Source organism: Acinonyx jubatus, chromosome A2, assembly GCF_027475565.1.
Source record: "Acinonyx jubatus isolate Ajub_Pintada_27869175 chromosome A2, VMU_Ajub_asm_v1.0, whole genome shotgun sequence".
NCBI classification, from domain to species: Eukaryota; Metazoa; Chordata; class Mammalia; order Carnivora; family Felidae; genus Acinonyx; species Acinonyx jubatus.
This window is the reverse complement of record NC_069383.1, coordinates 152,140,410-152,157,906: the sequence shown is the minus strand read 5'-3', so window position 1 is coordinate 152,157,906 and position 17,497 is coordinate 152,140,410. Positions and strand designations below refer to the sequence as shown.

The following is a 17,497-nucleotide window of genomic DNA, read 5'->3' as shown; positions in this document are numbered from 1 at the left end:
CATTTGACTATTATAAATAGTGCTGCTGTGAACACTCAATGTACAAGCTTTTGTGTGGACAAATATTTCCCCCTCTCTTGGGTCTAAACCTAAGAGTGAAGTTATTAGGTTCTATGGTAATTGTTTAACCTTTCAAGGACCTGCCAGACTGTTTTTTCACAGGAACTGCAATTTTATCAATCTCTCATTTTACAGGTGGGGAAACTGAGGCTGGAGACCAGGTCTGGCTTGTCCAGGCAAGCTTCTCCTGGGCTCCTGGGTATCCTAACCTATGGAAAGTTCTTGATTTGTTTTCTTTTTCCCTTCAATCTAATTACAGACAGTAGTCATAGGATGAAGATTCTAAGGTGAGAGAGGAAGGTGAAGTTCAGGGGCCTTCTGTCTATCTCTACTCAGGTGATCTCCTTAGATCTGCCCACCGCTGCCAAGTTGGCACTATCATCTGATCATGAACTGCTGACCCCAAGGCCATGCTAGACTCCTTGAAACCTTTTCCCATAACTGCCATTAACATCTCCATTTACAAATGGAGAAACTAAGGCTCAGAGGCATGAGGCAAGCACTCAAGGGTATTGGCCCTGCCAATGAGTGGGCTGGCTAGAACTTGAACTTAAGATCTTTCTGACCCAGAGCCCCCTTGATTACCCTTCACCCTGCCTCTAAAACCTGGGTCCCTTTCTCTATATTTCTTCATTGAACACCCTCAGCCCAGGGCCTAGCATGGAGTAGCTGCTCAGGAAATGAGTGTTGAATGAATAAATGATCTCATTTAATTCTCACAACACAACTACCAGCCAGTTTTGTAGATGAGAATAAGGCTCAGAAAGTTTTCACATGCTGCCACAGAGATTCCAACTGCAGCCTGCCTAAGGCTTAAGGGTTAAAACTCTGGAATCCTCTACCCTTCACCTGGGGTCAGTCCATCCTACAGGGAAGATGCCAGCACTTGCTCACACACACTGACCCCTCTGCCCACTGTCTGTGCCCAGCTGTTTATCCAGGAGCTGGGCCAGGTAAATATTGGAGTAGGCAGGGCTCACTGCCTAGAGGGATCATGGAAGGGCAGGAATAAGGCAGGTGAGGAGTGGTTAGAGTAGAGGATGGGGAGGGTAGAGACAGGTGGACTGCTGAATGGAGAACGCAGGAGGAGCCAGCTTTGAAGGCTGACCAGCTCCCTGTGTGACAGTGGGAAAGGCATGACCCCTTTCTGAGCCTCTGTGGATTTATCTGAGAAATAGACAACAGTAGGACTATTGAGTGCTTAAAATACACCAGGTTCTGTGCTTGGCATCCACGACTGCCTTTGGGAGTGAATACAGTGGTTTGGACTCATCTGCCAGATGAGGAAACCAAGACTTGGAGAAGTCAAGAGAGTTAAGAACACAGCAACCATGGGCTGTGCTGCTTAGCACCAAGCATTTCTCCGCTTTACCCTTAATGCTCCAGTGGCTCCCAATGGAACCCCAGGAACAATAATGGAGGAACCATCAGCCATTGGCATGCTCTCCAAAATCTCTAAGAACTACGTCACCCAGGGGTGCCTGGGAGGCTCAGTTGGTTAAGCGTCTGACTTTGGCTCGGGTCATGATCGCACAGTTCACGAGTTTGAGCCCAGCATCAGGCTCTGTGCTGACAGCTCAGAGCCTGGAGCCTGCTTCAGATTCCGTGTCTCCCTCTCCCTCTGCCCCTTCCCCACTCACACTCGATCTTTCTCTTTCAAAAATAAATAAACATTAAAAATCTTTTATTAAAAAAAAACAAAAACTACTTTACCCCAGGAATTTGAAGCTGGTTGGTCCAATGGGATGGCCCCTGGGTGTGCACTCCACCTGGCCAGCTCATTGCAGAAGGTCTAGCTCTATGATGGGAACAGTGACTCTAGTCTGCTCCTCATCCCCTATATGGCTTTGGACATGTCTTACCCTTCTCAGTGTGCTCACATCGTAAAACAGGGATAATAATGGCATTTACACAAAAGCCGGGCCCTGGACCAATGGCAAATAGCATCATCATGGAAGTAATTATTAGTATTTTTTTTAATGTTTAGTTCTGAGAGAGAAAAAGGGAGGGAGGGGCAGAGAGAGAGGGAGACACAGAATCTGAAGCAGGCTCCAGGCTCTGAGCTGTCAGCCCAGAGCCCAATGCAGGGTCTTGAACTCACGAACCGCGAGATTAAGACCTGAGCCAAAAGTCATACGCTTAACTGACTGAGCCACCCAGGCACCCCTGGAAATCATTATTAATGAGTTTACAACAGTTTACCTATATAATCCCTTTCTGTCACATCTTTAGGTTGTTTGCAGTTTATGTGTTTTTAAACCACACTGGGGGGCGCCTGGGTGGCTCAGTCGGTTAAGCGGCCGACTTCGGCTCAGGTCACGATCTCGCGGTCCGTGAGTTCAAGCCGTGTGTCGGACTCTGTGCTGACCACTCAGAGCCTGGAGCCTGTTTCAGATTCTGTGTCTCCCTCTCTCTCTGACCCTCCCCCGTTCATGCTCTGTCTCTCTCTGTCTCAAAAATAAAATAAACGTTAAAAAAAATTTTTTTTAAACCACACTGGGATGAACACCCACTATTAGTCAGCTATTGCTAATAGCTATTACTAATATATGTATTAGTTATATACTGCTATATAACAAAATACTTCAAACTTAGTGGCTTAAAACAATAAACATTTATTATCTCACAGTGCCTGGGAGTCAGAAATTATCTCACAGTGCCTGGGAGTGATATGTTTTAACTGGTCCTCTGCTCAAGGTCTCATGAAGCTGCAATGGAGGTGTTGGCTGGACTGCATCCTCATCCCGAGGCTCAACTGGAGAAGGATCCATATCCAAGCTTCTTGAGTCTGTTGGCAGAACTCATTTCCTGGTGGTTGTAGGACTATAGTCCCCATTTCCTTTCTGTCAGCTGGGGGCCACTCTCAGGTGCTAGCCACATGGCCTCCTCCATCTCAGTAAGAGAAAGCCTCCCTCTATTGAGAGGGAGAATTCTGAGTGTTGAATGCTGAACCCCTCTCATGGTTCAAATCCCTCTGATTTCCTCGTCTGCAGCCAGTGAGTCAGGCCCACTCAAATTATCCCCATGTCTTAAAGTCAGTTGGCCCAATAACATAATCACAGGAATGAGATCTGTCCCACTTCTAGTCCTGGGATGATATAGAATAAGAAATCTCGGGAACACCTTAAAACTTCTGCAGCCCATAGCCCTAGGAGCCACATCTCTGCACACCTGTCCCACAGCCTCCTACAAACTCAGTTGTTCAGTCAGCAAATGAGCCTCAGGGATTCTGAAACATACTACTTTGCAGCAGACATAATGCACGGACTCATTAGGGAACTCACTTTGGAGAGAGCCCCTCTACGTGGTGGGGCAGCCAGCATGCAGCCTCAGGGTCCAAAGCCTGTTTCACTGCCCCCTCAGCTGGGCATCTCAGAGCCAGCAAGTCTAGCTTGTAGGCCCTCAGGCCTCATCTGTGCATCGGGGAGGCTAACAGTCCTTCTTGGGACAGGCAGTAAAGACATCTGTTGTTGGGGATCCCCAAGACTATGCTCAGGTTTGATGATTGACTAGAAGGACCCACAGAACTCAGAAAAGCTGTTCTGTTCATGGCTATGGTTGATCACAGTGAAAGGACTGTCTAAAGTCCTCAAGGAGAAGAATGCGTGAGGCAGAGCCCTGGAGAAACCAGGCACAAGCATCCAGGTGCAGACCTGTCACAACCTTTGTGACAACACACACACACAGTACTGCCAACCAGGGAAGCTCACCCGAGCCTCATTATCCAGAGTTTCTACTGGGGAGGAAGGCTGACCACCCATGTGCTTGACCTCAGTCTCCAGCCCCTCCAGAGGTCAAGTTGATACCATTTGGTTAAAAGCCCCACCCTAAAGTATATTATTAGCATAGACTCTCTGGTGTGGCCCAAGGTCTTAAATAAACAGACACTTTTATCGGTCAGGACATCCCAAGAACTTAGACGTAGATGTGACCTGCCAGGAGCAGACCGAGGGCCAGTCCTTTCTTGGGAACGTGCAGGGTTTGGACAGCCTAGGTCTGCTGAGTTACTTCTTTACTGATCTGTATCAGGTGGGGCTCCAAGTGTCCCCAAACCACCATTTTGCTTCATGGATCAGCTGTATTATCCTCACCGTGAGCAATGAAGAAGGTATGGCCTAACATTATCTGGAAAGAGTTTATAGTGATGACCATGCAGACTCTTCCTCAAAGGTGGCCTGTGTGCTGGCTATACCTTCTGGAAAATGTTCAAAGTCAGTTAAAACACTTTCATGCTTAGGTGACTCTGATGGCGCCACAGCCGATCCCCTCCATGCTAATTTTCTTCCTTTCACCCATCCATCTGTCCACAAGCATTTATGATTACTCCTTTCTGTCCTCTGCCCAGTCAGGGAGGCTCCCTGAGGAGGACACAACAGGCCACAGAACAAAAGTGATACAGCCCAGCAGACTTCCCTCCTCTAAATGCCCACATGCAACAGAAAATCCAGGCTGACTCAGGCAAAAACAATTATTGGCTCAAAAGAGTGAAGAAATGATAGACCTGGGGCGGGGCACAGCTAGCTCCAGGAGCTGAATAGGATCACCGTGACTCAGTCTCTCTCTCTCAGCTCTGCTCTCTGGATGGCCTTCACTCTCAGGACCCTCTTCATAGAGACAAAGATAACCACAGCAGTACCAGGCCATCAGCCCCAACTCAGCATCCTCTAGAGTAGAAGAGTATCTACTTCCTCTGGGTCCAGAAGTTTCAGGGAAGGCTTTGATTGGCTCGTTGTGGGTCACAGCGTGGAGCCAATCACTGTGGCCAGGGTGCTAGAACGCTCTGATTGGCCAGGCCTGGGTTGCAGATCCATCCCTGAAGGCTGGTGGGGAACCAGCCCTATCTGCATGGAAAGGAGTGAAGGTGAGTTCCACCAGGAGGAAAAACAGAGGACAGGCATTCAGGGACCTAATGGTACCACGCTGGGTGACTCCAGCCAGCCCTCACCCACGTCCCAGGAGCTCGTCCTTTAAGGACGACATGAGATGGAGGCATGCAAAGGATGCTTCCTCAAAGTGCTCAGGAGATGTGAGTGCCTCCCTCTCCCCCCGCCCCCCATACACACACACACACACACACACACACAGCTCATTCTATCATGCTCACTTCCAATTCACAGCCCACTGTGAGCTGTACCCTTCAAGGCCAAGGCAAGGCTGAGTCATTGCCTAGGACCAAGTACACAGGAGGCACTGATACCTGTTTTCATATGAAAGAATATCCATCCTAGCTGTCCTCTGAATGTATCATGTACTGCCCAGCCGGCACACCTTTGCACATGCCATGCCAGTCCTGGGAGCACTCTTTATGCCTGCTAAAGGACTCCTGTGTCTTCAGGGACACTTCAATGCCCCTCGTCCTGGACACCCTACCCCGCCCACCCCATTCACACAATTGAGGCTAAAATGACCAAAGGAATGAATATTCTAAACGTCACACTTCTGGCGATGGCATTCAAAGCCTCTCTCATTTCTGGCCATAACTTGCAGAGAGGTGTAGAATTGGCTGGGGGTCAGAGCATGGGCTCTGGAGGCAGGCTGACCTGGGCCTAATCCCGCCTATTGTTTCTTGGGTGATGGGACCCTGGACAGGAGCTGACTCTTTTCTGAGCCTCAATCTGCTCAGCTAATAATGGGCACAACCACAAAATCCTTGGAGCAAAGGGAGAAGACACACTCAGCCGGACTCCACTGTTACTAAAAAACTAGTCTTCAAGACAGCATGGGACCCAGTGTGGGACCCACAAAGAGGACACAGAGACCCTCAGCATGGAGTAGGGGCCAGAAGACTCGCGTGTGTGGTCAAATGATTTTTTACAAAGCTGCCGCAGTAACTCACTAGGGAAGAGAAGGTCTTCCCCACAGATGTTTCTGGAACAACTGGATAGCTATAGGGGAAAAAATGAACCTTAACTCCAACCTTACACTATATACGAATGTTCACTGAAAGTGAATTGTAGTCTCCATAGAAAAGTTGAAGCCATAAACCATTTAAAAGCCTAGGAGCGCCTGAGTAGCTCGGTCAGTTAAACATCCGACTCTTAATTTCAGCTTAGGTCATGATCTCACAGTTCGTGAGATCAAGCCCCACGCTGGGCTTTGTGCTGACAGGACAGAGCCTGCTTGGGATTCTCTCTCTCTCAAAATAAATAAATAGACGTTAAACAGAAAAAAAAAAAAAGCCTAAAAAAATCCCTACAAACTAGATTTAGCAAATATTGACAAAAAGCACACAGAAAGGTAGAAAAAGCTGATAAATTGGACTTTATTAAAAATATCTGCTCTAAGAAAATGAAAAGTGAGCCACAGAATGGGGAAAATATGCACAATATACTACCTGACAAAGAACTTGCCTCCAGAATGTGCGAAAAATGGACACAGCATGAGGCCGCCGTGGGTACCCGGTGGACAAGTGCCATGACAGACATGATCGCCACTTGGGAATGATGGCAGTGGTTACTCTCACAACCTCGGCCAGGAAGTCACCCTAGCCAGCCCACCATCCCACTGGCCACCCCTCAGGCCAGCTTCCCAGCCTGAGGTCAGCAAGTCTGAGAAAAGGGGGGGTGTCCTACCTGGGACTCCAGTCCCCCGAGCCTGGCCAACCCACAGCCCTTACCCCAGCACCACTCACAGAGCCCCCCTCCTGTCTGAGTACAAAGTAGAAGCCTAAGGGGGCTGAATGGCGGAAAGGAGGGTTCAAGCCACCAACAGATCGGTGTCCACAGATCTGTGTCCACAGGCTTATAGAGCAAGGGCCTGGTGCAGGCAAGTTCAAGGCCTGATTGCTACCTTCTGCTGAGTGGCTGTGGCCAATGGCTTTCCCTCCTGGGCTGCAAGGGGACAGGTGCAGGACAGATCCTTAACGGTGATCTATTCCCAGAGATCTCCTTTCCTGGAGGCAGGATGAAGCCTTGAGAAGGGTCTCAGGTGCTGCACTGACAGAGGCCTGAACACTGGCTCTACCTGTTCTGGCTGTGATGGCACACAGCATTTAAAGGAGATGATCCTACAGCCTCAGATTGGGAGAAAAACTAAACAAAACCAAGAGGAGCTCCTGGAATCAACCCCAACCTCTCTCCATAGTCCCTGAGGCCCTGCAGGGTCCAGTTCTGCTGACCACACACTCTGCTCAACCTTGAACACATCAGGCTCACCCCTGCTCCAGGGCCTCTGCACTGGCCACGCTGCTACCCAGACACGGGGCTGTCAGCGTGCAGCACAGCCAGACCCCTGTGGCCACTGAAGTCTCAGCCCAGCACCCAGTTAGATCCTGCCAGGATCCCCATCTTCAGATGGGGCAACAGAGAGGACAGCAGTGGGGTAACCAGCACAGCTGGGTGTGAACTCCTGCGGAGTCCAGCTGGGTACCCTGAACACATTGCCCCACTTCTCCAGGCCTCCATTTCCCCCTGTGTAAAGCAGGTCTGCTGTGGTCTGAGAGGAGACACCCCCCGCTCTAGTCCTGCATGACCCTGGATGTGACAAAGGCTGTCTCTGGCCCCGCCCCAAGTGACAGCGGAAGAAGGTACTGGAGCCAGCAGAGTGCGGGGTAGGAGGCTTTATTTCACAGAAGGGGTAGGAGGGAGAACCTGGACAGAGGGCAGCAGGCGGGGTGGGTGGGTGGTGGTGCTTGGAGAGGGACTGGGTCAGGAAAGGGCTGCCCCCAGGCCTGTTGGGAAGGAGAAACTGAAGCCGGCCTCTGCTGAGACCAAACCCAAGGGGGTGGGGGTGGGAGTGGAAATTGGGTCTGGAGGAATGAGGGCCCCCTCCCCCCGGGCTGGATATGGAGCCCGGGCCCTGCCTCAATTTCCTCCTATAGGGCCATAGTCCCTCCTGGCTCACTAGGGCCACGTGGCCCCCAAACCTCACTGCTCCCGCCCCAGAGGAGGGGGCTAGATCAGACAGGGCAGTTGACAGGGAGCCTGGGGAAGTCAGGGAGCGCGGGGTGGGGTCCACGGTGTGCGAAGGGGTGGTGGCCACCTGGGTGGTCAGTTCCTGGCAGCGATGACCACAGAGAGAGCCACGCCCCCCAGGGCAACAGCAGTCGCCCCAAACAGCCACTTCCATGGGATGGACTGTGGATAAAGGGGAGGGAAGAGAAGGCCGGAGGGTGGTCAAGACAGATACCCTGGTCTTCACCTACCAACGTGGCCGAAAGAGGCCTCCCAGCAAACCATTGCTGGACAATGCCTTTCCTGCCTTCTGGCAAACTCCTACTCAAGCATCGAAACTCCCCTGTCCTAGAACACTACCCCTTCCCCTCTGGAAGAGCTATCATTCCCTGCCCTGAGCCCTCGAAATTGTGTTCCATCTCCTGCTCCAGCCCTGGCCACACAGGGCTGGGGCTTCTCTGTGTCTCCAGCATGGTCCAGCCCGGTTGACAAGGACATCAATGCTTGCAAAATGAAGAAACTCCTTCTGCGTGGTGTGCCCCACCCTTAGCCCCTACCCCTCCTCTGGGAGCATCCCTGTGCCTGCCAGCCCCAGCTCACCCAGGCACCCTTGCCAGGACACTTGGCAGGCAGCCGGCTGGGGTTGCCCAGCATTTTCCGGTACAGGGCGGTCTCTGTGCTCCGCTGGGCTGCGTGCTTCTTCACCAGTTTCGAGAGCTCTGCGTGGATCGTCTGCAAGAGGTGGGTGTCAATTGGGCTAAGAACATGCAACCTGACCATCTAACTGGACCATCGTCTCTGATGCTCTGCCTTTCTGTGGCCCCTGGTCACTTTGGACTGGGTCCACTGGGACATGGAAGTTCCACCTGCCCCTCTCTGGGCCTCAGCAAAGTAGGGGCCGGCATCTCTATCCCCCTAGGTAACCAGGGGAGGAGGCAGAGCACAAGGTGGCCAGGAGAGAGGAAGATTCCAGGAGAAAAGCTGAAGACATTGACACGGCCCCGGTTAGTGGCACCCTTGGCCTCTGGGATCCCCATGGGGGAGGGCTGAGCCCAGACCACCTATGCAGGAGCCGGGACGGTCTCAGCCAGCTGGCTGTGGCTCTTCAGCCACCGATCCCCTGTCACTCCCCAGGCTGGAACACCATAGGGAAAACCACAGCAAGAACAAGAAGACTCCAGGATGACTTCCCAGACAGGCTGGCAGGACAAGTCCCAAGGGCATCTCCTGTCTGCTCACCTTGTTGGAAGGTTCCAGCTTCAGGGCTGCCCTCAGAATGGGGATGGCCTCACTGTACTCCCCTTGCTGGGCCAGCACCTGTGGGAGGAAATGGATGACATCACTCCAGAACCACAACGGACCGTGGTCTTCTTCAAAAGACCCAGCCCTGCCAGGCTCCTGGCCACCCTGACTAGTCCAAATCTATCACCAACAACCACCCCAGGGTTCCAGCCACCTTCACTCCCGAGCCCTCAGACTACACGAGTGCCCCACTAGGCGGTGTCATCCCAATCTGCTCCCACCCCTACATGTCAGTCTCGGCCTCTGCAGGAGACCTGGGTGTGGCCTCACCTCCTCCCTCGCCACCCTGGCTGGTTCAAGAAGCCAGGTGAATGTTTCCAAAGCTTTGGCTACAGTGGATGATTCAGAGCCAGCCAATGAGATCCAGCCTGAACAATGCTGGTGTCACTCAGAGACCAGATGCTAAGTGGGGAGGATGGAAGCCTTGGTCTTTTGAGGGGGTAAGAAGCAGCATCTCGGTCACGTTGAGAGGGAAACCCGTAGCAGACAGGCACAGCATCCTCACAACATTGCTAATGCCTGGATCCAGCCATGCCTGAAGCCAAGCACCCTGGCAGTTCCACAAGCTATTAATTCCTCCTCTTGCTTGAATCAGTTTGAGAACGTTTCTGTCACTACAACCAGCAGATACAAACATGCATGAGACCACATTAGCAGACAATCCCACTGCCCCCAAGAGGATTATAAACCTTTGGAAAATAGGGGCAGCATTTCCTTCCCAAGTTTCTACACAGAACTCTACACACAAGTGCTTTAAAAATGCTGGGTGGAGAAAGACCCTGTTCATGCCTCTCATAAACAGGCTGGGTGATCCACCATTTGCTTGTGTCTCAATTTCCTCCATTCACTGATAAAAGGTGCTGAACTCCCTGTCAACACACACATACGCACAGACACATACGCACAGACACACACGCACAGACACACACACATACATACATACATACATACATACATACATACACACACACACAAGGGCAAGGATCAACAAAAATGGGGGCGAAAGCAATTACGGTCAAATCTTCACAGGCCAAATTCAACCCTACATTCCACAGCACTTACTGGGTACCCCCTGTGTACCTGGCCCTGTTTGCAGGGCTAGAGATCTCACACCAAGTGAGCCAGACAAAATCTCCAGCTTCTCGTAAGGGAGGTAACAGCCATGATGACACCTGTCAATGCTGACGACAACATGGAAAACATGAAGACAGGGCAGGGGGGCAGGGGTGTGTGGCCGGGAGAGCTTCCTGAGGAGATGACATCAGAGCAAAGACCTGAAGGAATCAGAGAGGGGCCCATGGGGGGGCAGGGGGGGATCTGGGGTATGCATGTCTCAGGCAGAGGGCATAGGCTGTGCAAAGTCACTAGGGTGGGAGTAGACCTGGCCTGGGCAGGAACAGCGAGGAAGCTGAGCAGGATGAAGAGGAGAGGCAGAAGGTGATGGCAGGGGACCAGATGACTCAGAGCCCCAAGGGCTGCAATGAGGACTTGGCTTTTATTCCAACAAAGATGGGAACCATGGAGGATTACATGCAAGGAGCAGTCACCAATAGGCTACCCCGCAGTGTCAGGGATAATAGGACCTAGGATTCAAGTCTTGCCTCGGTCAATGAATTACTGGGATTCAGGCCATACCAAAGCACCTGTCTAGGACTCAGGTTCCCCACTTGTACCCCAGAGAGCTTGGCTGGTTGATGCTTATGCCCGTCTCAAATCCAGAGTCTGGAACCAGCCCCACTGTTCTGGGCGGGGGAACCAGCCTGCCCACCTGCAGCCTATGCCCATCTGCCCGTGGCTGGCGGTCCATCCATCTGCAGCCCACAGCTCACCTTGCCCTTGCGGAAGAGCGCCTTGATGTTGTCGGGCTGGTGCTCAAGCACGAGGCTGCAGGAGCGCAGCGCTGCACGATAGTGGTCCAGCTTCAGCTGGGAGGCTGCCAGGTTGTTCAGACATTTCACCTTCAGCTGCAGGAGCTGCTCCTCCTCCTCGAATGTCATGTCCACTGTGGGAGGATGGTGCTCAACCACGGCAGTGGTTACCACACTGCCAGGCCCCCACCACTGCCCATCTGCGGAGCGACGGCCGCCTTCTACTTCGGGGAAATGCGTCCCGTATGCTGTGTGACTCAGGCCAAGGCCCACTCCTTCTGTACCTCATGGCAGAGGAGCCTGGGTGGGGAGGGCCTCTGAGTATCCCCGTCACAGGAGACGGGGAAAGGGGGCTCTGAGTTCCCAGTGGTGGGGCCTCCATCATCTGATCCCCCAAGCCCAGCCCCTGCCATCTGTTCCATGAGTCCTCTGGTCTCAGTTGCCCTATTTCTAACATACACCAAGGCCAGCGCCAACCTTAGGGCGCTATCAAGGAGTCTGTAAGATGGAGGCTAAGCAACGCAAAGGCCTAACCACAGGGCACATGGATTGACACGGTCTACAGCCACCCACATTCCTACATACACCTGCGTCTGTAACATTCCACTGATCAGGGATACGCTGCAACTCCGGAGTGGACCCTAACCTAAAGATTAGGAATAGCTGAACATCTATCCATACTCTGGAATATTCTAGAACATTCAGAGTCTGAGGCCCTCTGTGGCAGAGGGAAGTTTCTGGCACACTAGTGGATGCCTCTGCAGGGGAACGGCAAGATTTGACCTGGCAGTCACCTTTGGCGCTAGAGGTGATGGCCTTGATGGCGAGGTCGTAGGAATTGGCAGCCAACACGAAGTCGGCCCGCTGGTAGTGGGCATTGCCACACTCCCGCTTCCGGTTGGCCAGAGCCACACGCTCCTGCCCCGTGAGCATTTCCAGGTCGGGTCCATCCACGGCAGTCTTCAGGGTCACTTCCAGGCACAGGGCCGCGTGGGGGGGGATGTATGGGCTCCTGCTGGGGGATGGGGCAAGAGCAGCACTCAGACCCAGCGGCCACTATGAATGAACCTCAGACATGCTGGTTTAGCTAGGGAGCAGGGGGGAAAGGGTTCAAGTCTTGGAGCTGGCCCCACTGTCACCCCCTCCTCAGTACACCGAAAGGGAAGTAACTTACCACCCATGAGCTACCTGACTTGGAGAGTAACTTCCCTTCCCTAAGTCTGTTTCTTTTATATAAAATTGGCAGGCAAAGGGGTCCCCCACGGGGACCCTGCTGGTGACAGGTTCTCACCTGCCCTGGGGGCCATAGCAGTACTTGGAATCAGCAGTGACCATAGCTGTCTCCCCGACATCCATGAGCGGAACGCTGAGATCCAGGGCCTGGGTGTGTAAGGGCAAGGGGTCAGGCAGGCTCAGGTGCAGAGTAGCAATGCCATGTTTGCTCTGGCCCCCCCATCTTCCGGCCCCCAAGCCCAGCCCCTGCCAGCCACCACCACCTCCCCTCCATCCCACCTTGCCTCCTCCACTCAACCCCAGGGCAGCTGCCAGTCCCCTCGCCCCTTCCCACCTGGATGACATCGCAGTCGCCCAGTGTGAACACCAGCTCTGGCTCTTCCTGCACCCGAGTGCCATTCTCCAGCGAAGTCTGCAGCTGCACAGTGACTACCTGGCCTTTAGCTGGGCGACTTGAGCCGGGTGGGCCTGGGACCAGCGTCTTCTTCCTTAACAGCCCATTGCCTGCCGGGGACCAGGGACAAACAACCTGTCACTAGGCGGCTTAGATGAGTGCCTGCTCCCTGAGCACCCCTCCCCCAGCACTCAGCTGAGCCTCAAACAGCTGCTCTGCCACTTACTGGGCAGGTGACCCCATGCCTCTGGAACTGTCCCTGGCTGGACACTGGGCATTAAAGGATTAACTTGAGGGGTGATGATAATGGCCTGTGTGACCATCATCTTAAGAAAATTAAGACTCATCCAGGGCAAAGGGCTGAGAAAAGTTGTCCTGCCCAGCATTGTCAGGCTGGCAGGGATATCCAGACTCTGGAGCCACCCCCATCTTCCTCCCCTGGTTCCAATCCAGCCCTTGACATTTGGGCCTCAATTTACCTCACCATGAAATGAGGTAGTCAGGGGGACCCCTGGAGACACCCAGTGAGCAGTTTGCTTGGTTAGCAGAGTGCCTGTGACACCAGGCGTGTGTTCCTACCAAAGCGCCACATCGCTAAATTTAAAAGTTAAACAGAGCCAGAGGGCCTATATACAAAAGTGCTTGTGATGGCCCCAGAGCTCATGTTTTTCTCCATGCCCCAAGCAATCACAGGAATGGCCAAATGGTCACAGCCAACAGCTACTAAGCAGGCATGAGGCCGAGCACCCTTACAAACCACAATAAAGACACCCACTGACATCCCAAGACAACCACAGGCAATCGAGGGCTTACACCTGTGGGGCCTTGTCATACTGATACTACCCTACAGTCACCCATATTCTGACATTTATCTGCGTCCCATAATATTCCACCAGTCTGGAATATACCATAACTCGAAATGTACCTTAGACTAAAAGTTAAGGACAAGAAAGTTATCGATTGATATTCTGCAATATTCTAGAATGTTCCAAATTTCTGTGCTGCTCCTTGACTTGTACATACCCTACATCCAGTCTCAGAACCAATGACCTAGGGGATCCCTAGGGATCCCTGTGTCTAGAAGTTTCTGGGCACTAATGGTGGGTGTCCTGGAAGGGTTACAAGCAGGCACTGCCTCTCATCGGGGTAGACTCTGGGGAAATCAAGTACCCTCTGAAGGTCTCAGTTTCCTTGTATAGAAGCCCAAATACTGACCTCAGAAAGTGGCTGGCTCAAATATAAAAGGACAAAATCAGGTTTGCGTGCAGAAGGACAGCAGGGCAGCTCTTACTATCAGTAAAGAGCTTCCCAAATTCTAATATGGCCAAGGGGGCTGTGTGACCTTGGGCAAGCACCGCCACTTCTCTGAGCCTCAGTTTCCCCATTTGCAAAATGGGGATATGGTAGGAATTACATCACAGGGTTGTCGTGAGGATAAAATACGATGGACAGGCCTGGCACAGAACCAGTGCTCAGTAAATATTACCTGGTGTTATTTTTAGAAGTAACAATGTTTTTATCAGCAATAAAGATAATATCAGTGACAATTCTGTATTATCGGTATCAGTGTTACTTAACACTCTTATTTTAACGTTAGTATCAACAGTGTAAAAATGATGTTTTACTAACGTATTTATTAGCGGACACCGACATTATTGAGTAACGCTAGATATCAGTACCAGTAGCAAAAGGTTTTCTAGTTTCCAGAGTTGTTATCATGAGGTGGGGCATATGGGTGGGCTCCCCTAGTTTCTTTCTTGCAGGACTTCTCTGAGCAGCTACAATGCTAATGCATGCTATGAGCCAGACAGAAGCATGAACAAAATGGGACGTTCCGCAGATCCATCTGACCCATGGACACATTTTCAGGAGACAGGCACTTGCCAGACAAATGCCAAAAAAAGAAGCAGTGGGGGTTGGGAGCTGCCAGCGCCTGGTGTGCTGGCTGTGTGGCTCCGGGCAGGTGACTCAGCCCCTCTGAGCCTCTGTTAGCAGCTCTGGGAAACAGGGACATAACACCAGGTGCATGTGCGTGTGTGCATGTGACAACGAAAGGGATTCTTAAACATGAAGTATCTCAACCAGTTGCCTGTGGCTGGCAATCACCGTGGTTACGTGTTTTATTTCAAACCTACTTCATAGCAGAGAAGGAAAAATGAGGCTCAGGGGAGAAGGGGGCCTAGGCCAAGGTCACTTCTGAACCTGAGCTGTCCAAGCCCTGTGGGTCAACCCAAGCCACCCCTGCTCCTTACCCAGGATGTCCAGCCACTCATCAGGGGCTGGGGCGGGCTCGGGCTCAGGCTCCATGGCGGCCAGGAATTCTCGGGCCAGGGCCCCAGGCTGCTCAGCCTCCTCCAGTGGAGGCTGCCCCACGTCTTCAAGTGGTGGCAGCTCACTCAGATCTTCCTCCTCTTCCTCCTCCTCCTCCTCCTCCTCGCCCTCTGCGTCTTCCACCCCATCCAGCACCTCGAAGTCCTCAAGTGGTGGGACCCCAGCAGGCGGTGGGGCAGCGGGCTCAGGACCCGCGGCAGAGGGCTCAGCACAGGATGCCATGCTGCTGGGGGGACGGGAATTGGCCCTGGTGGGGGGAATGGATGGGGTAAGAATCCCACCACCCAGCCCCTCAAATTCTCCTCTGCATCCATTCGCCACGCTGCCAAACACTTGCTGTGTGACTCAGGGGCTCCAGGCTTCAATTTCCTCATCTATACTAGTGGGGAAAGAACCACCAAGCCCTGGACATCAATCAGTCCCAAACAATGTTAGCTATTATTACAGCTAATTATCTTTTAGTCTTTATAAATACCCAGAGAAGTAGGAAACATTCCCCTCCCCCATATTTTGCAGAAAAGGAAATTGAGGCCCAGAGGGGCAAAGTCATTTACCCAAGGTCACAGAGCAAGGCAACTGCAGGGGCAGAATTTGAACCTGGGACTTATCTGATTAAATGCCCAAAGGGGGTGCTGGGATTTTTTTAGGGCGACTAAAGTCTCAGGAAGTCTATTTTTAGAGCCCAAAGGGAATTGAGTCTTCACCAGGGCTCCCTACCTTCAGCTGCCCCTTCTCCTATGGGGAGCCACCTAGAAATCCCAAGCCTTCTCTTTCCATAACCTGAACCTAATACCACTCCCCCAACACCAAAGACCCTGGCCCAAACTTCCCTGGGAGCCTTTTCTCCTCTTCTCAAGCCTCCAGACCATTCTCAAAGTAGCCTCCTTTACAAGAGTGATCAAGACCCCGGTGGCATTCTACAGCCTCTTCCTTGGGCCATCAACTGTCCCCTTCCCCCAGGCCCCAAGCTCGGAGCTGGTAGAGCCTAGCCATCATTCTAACCCACAGCATCCTCTCCCTAACCCTCACCTGCCTGCTCCTTCCGGTCTTTGGCCCCATATTCTGAGACCCTCCCAGCCCCTACCCCCACAATCCCCTGCGCCCGCATAACTCGCCCTCCGCCCTCCCCCAACCACCGCCCCCAGCCCGGGCCAGCTACCCCCACAGCCACTCAGTCGACCCGTAAACACCCTGATGTCCCCAGACGCCCCTCTCCGGATCGCATAACACTCTACGCCCTCTAGACGCCCCCGGCCCAGGCCTGGTTCTTCGTCAACCTCCCACCCAGGGCCCCAACGCTTCATGCCTCTTTGACGCCACCAGTCTGGGGCCCCCGACCCCTCGCACCCCTCGGGGGCCCAGGCCCTGCACTTCTCTGGCAGCAGGCGCCCCCACCCACTCCCTTCAGCCCCATTCGGTCCCCACCCCCGGTTGCCCCCGCTCGGCCGCGCCCCCTCTAGCACTCCGACCCTCCGCTCCCCCCGCAACCGGTTCGCCTCCCCCCGCGGCCTTTGGCCCCGCCCATCGGCCCCAGCCCCCGCCGCCCCAGCACCCAGACCAGCCCAGGCCTGGGTAGCGCCCCCAGCCCGGGCAACCCTGCCGGCGCCCCGGGACACGTGCCTCCGGCTCCGGGACCCCCGCCTGGGGTCCTGCGCCCCCCTCCCCGCCCCCAGCCGCGGCTGCCGCGCCTCGGGAACCAGGCTCGGGCGCCCGGCCCCGCCCCCACCACGCCCATTGGTCGCCGCTGCTGCGACTGCAGCACCCATTGGCTCCAGCGCACATCCGTCTTGGGAGCAAGCACCACCCTCTTCCTGCTTGTTTCCGCGGGGCGTTCTTAAAGGGGCAGAGACTGCCGCGCCACCCCGGACGGGGGCGGGGGCGGGGGCGAGAACCAGGATGGGGAAGAGGGCCGGGGCGGGGGCAGGGGCGGGGGTAGCAGGCGGAGGGTCTACAGACCCAAGTCTGGTCGCCAATACGCGCCGGGCTGCCTAGCGGGAATCTGCTCCCGTCTGAGCTTCATCTTGCTCATCTGCAAAATGGGGATAAACACCCCCATCCGCGCAGTCTCACCTTGGGGGATTTCGGGAGGACAGCCTTAAAAGGTATTGCCTTAAAAAGCTCAGTCTTGACCATCAGGGCAGCTCTGGGACTGCTGGATAACCCACCCTGTAGCCCTAGTTACGAACGTGGTCCCAAGGTCCTGAAGGGGAGCGATCACCCAAGAGCACACCGAATCCCCGCCTCACCCTCGCGTGGTCTGTGTAATCCCCTGAAGGTTGCCTTTTGCATACAGAAGGAATTCAATTAGTGGCTAGGTGAGCGACTGAGCAACCAGGTCCGCTGGAAGGAGTTTCTCCTCCCTGCACCCTCTGCTAGAGGGTGATAAGGTACCCATGGCTTTGGGAGAAGGTGGCAGT

At 53.6% G+C, this 17,497-nt stretch overlaps 1 protein-coding gene and 1 long non-coding RNA gene across 3 annotated transcripts; one reads left to right on the top strand and one right to left on the bottom strand.

Moving 5' to 3' along the window:
• The first annotated feature begins 6,584 nt into the window (after positions 1 to 6,584).
• On the top strand, positions 6,585 to 9,336 carry LOC128314915 (uncharacterized). The gene is made up of 3 exons (XR_008297197.1): positions 6,585 to 7,609; positions 8,872 to 8,956; positions 9,087 to 9,336. It is a non-coding gene; the product is annotated as an uncharacterized LOC128314915 (long non-coding RNA).
• Positions 7,604 to 16,823, bottom strand: FKBP8 (FKBP prolyl isomerase 8). 2 transcript variants are annotated; one of them, XM_027038414.2, is made up of 9 exons: positions 16,701 to 16,823; positions 15,002 to 15,327; positions 12,690 to 12,859; positions 12,414 to 12,502; positions 11,917 to 12,134; positions 11,084 to 11,256; positions 9,192 to 9,269; positions 8,553 to 8,684; positions 7,604 to 8,135 (listed from the first exon to the last, which is right to left on the bottom strand). In XM_027038414.2, exons 2-9 carry the CDS (start codon positions 15,300 to 15,302, stop codon positions 8,049 to 8,051), a joined length of 1,248 nt encoding a protein of 415 aa, XP_026894215.1. In that variant the 5' UTR covers positions 15,303 to 15,327; positions 16,701 to 16,823; the 3' UTR covers positions 7,604 to 8,048. The 2 variants fall into 2 exon arrangements, with proteins under 2 accessions (XP_026894215.1, XP_026894214.1); XM_027038413.2 differs by having other exon boundaries at positions 11,917 to 12,137; positions 16,701 to 16,822.
• Positions 16,824 to 17,497: the final 674 nt, after the last annotated feature.

Coding starts and splice junctions, on each gene's coding strand:
- FKBP8 (XM_027038413.2), bottom strand. CDS start 15,302: ATGGCATCCTGTGCTGAGCCCTCTGCCGCGGGTCCTGAGCCCGCTGCC. Junction 12,503..12,689: donor GCGACTGCGATGTCATCCAG/GTGGGAAGGGGC, acceptor TTACACACCCAG/GCCCTGGATCTCAGCGTTCC. Junction 12,138..12,413: donor TGCTATGGCCCCCAGGGCAG/GTGAGAACCTGT, acceptor CCCATCCCCCAG/CAGGAGCCCATACATCCCCC.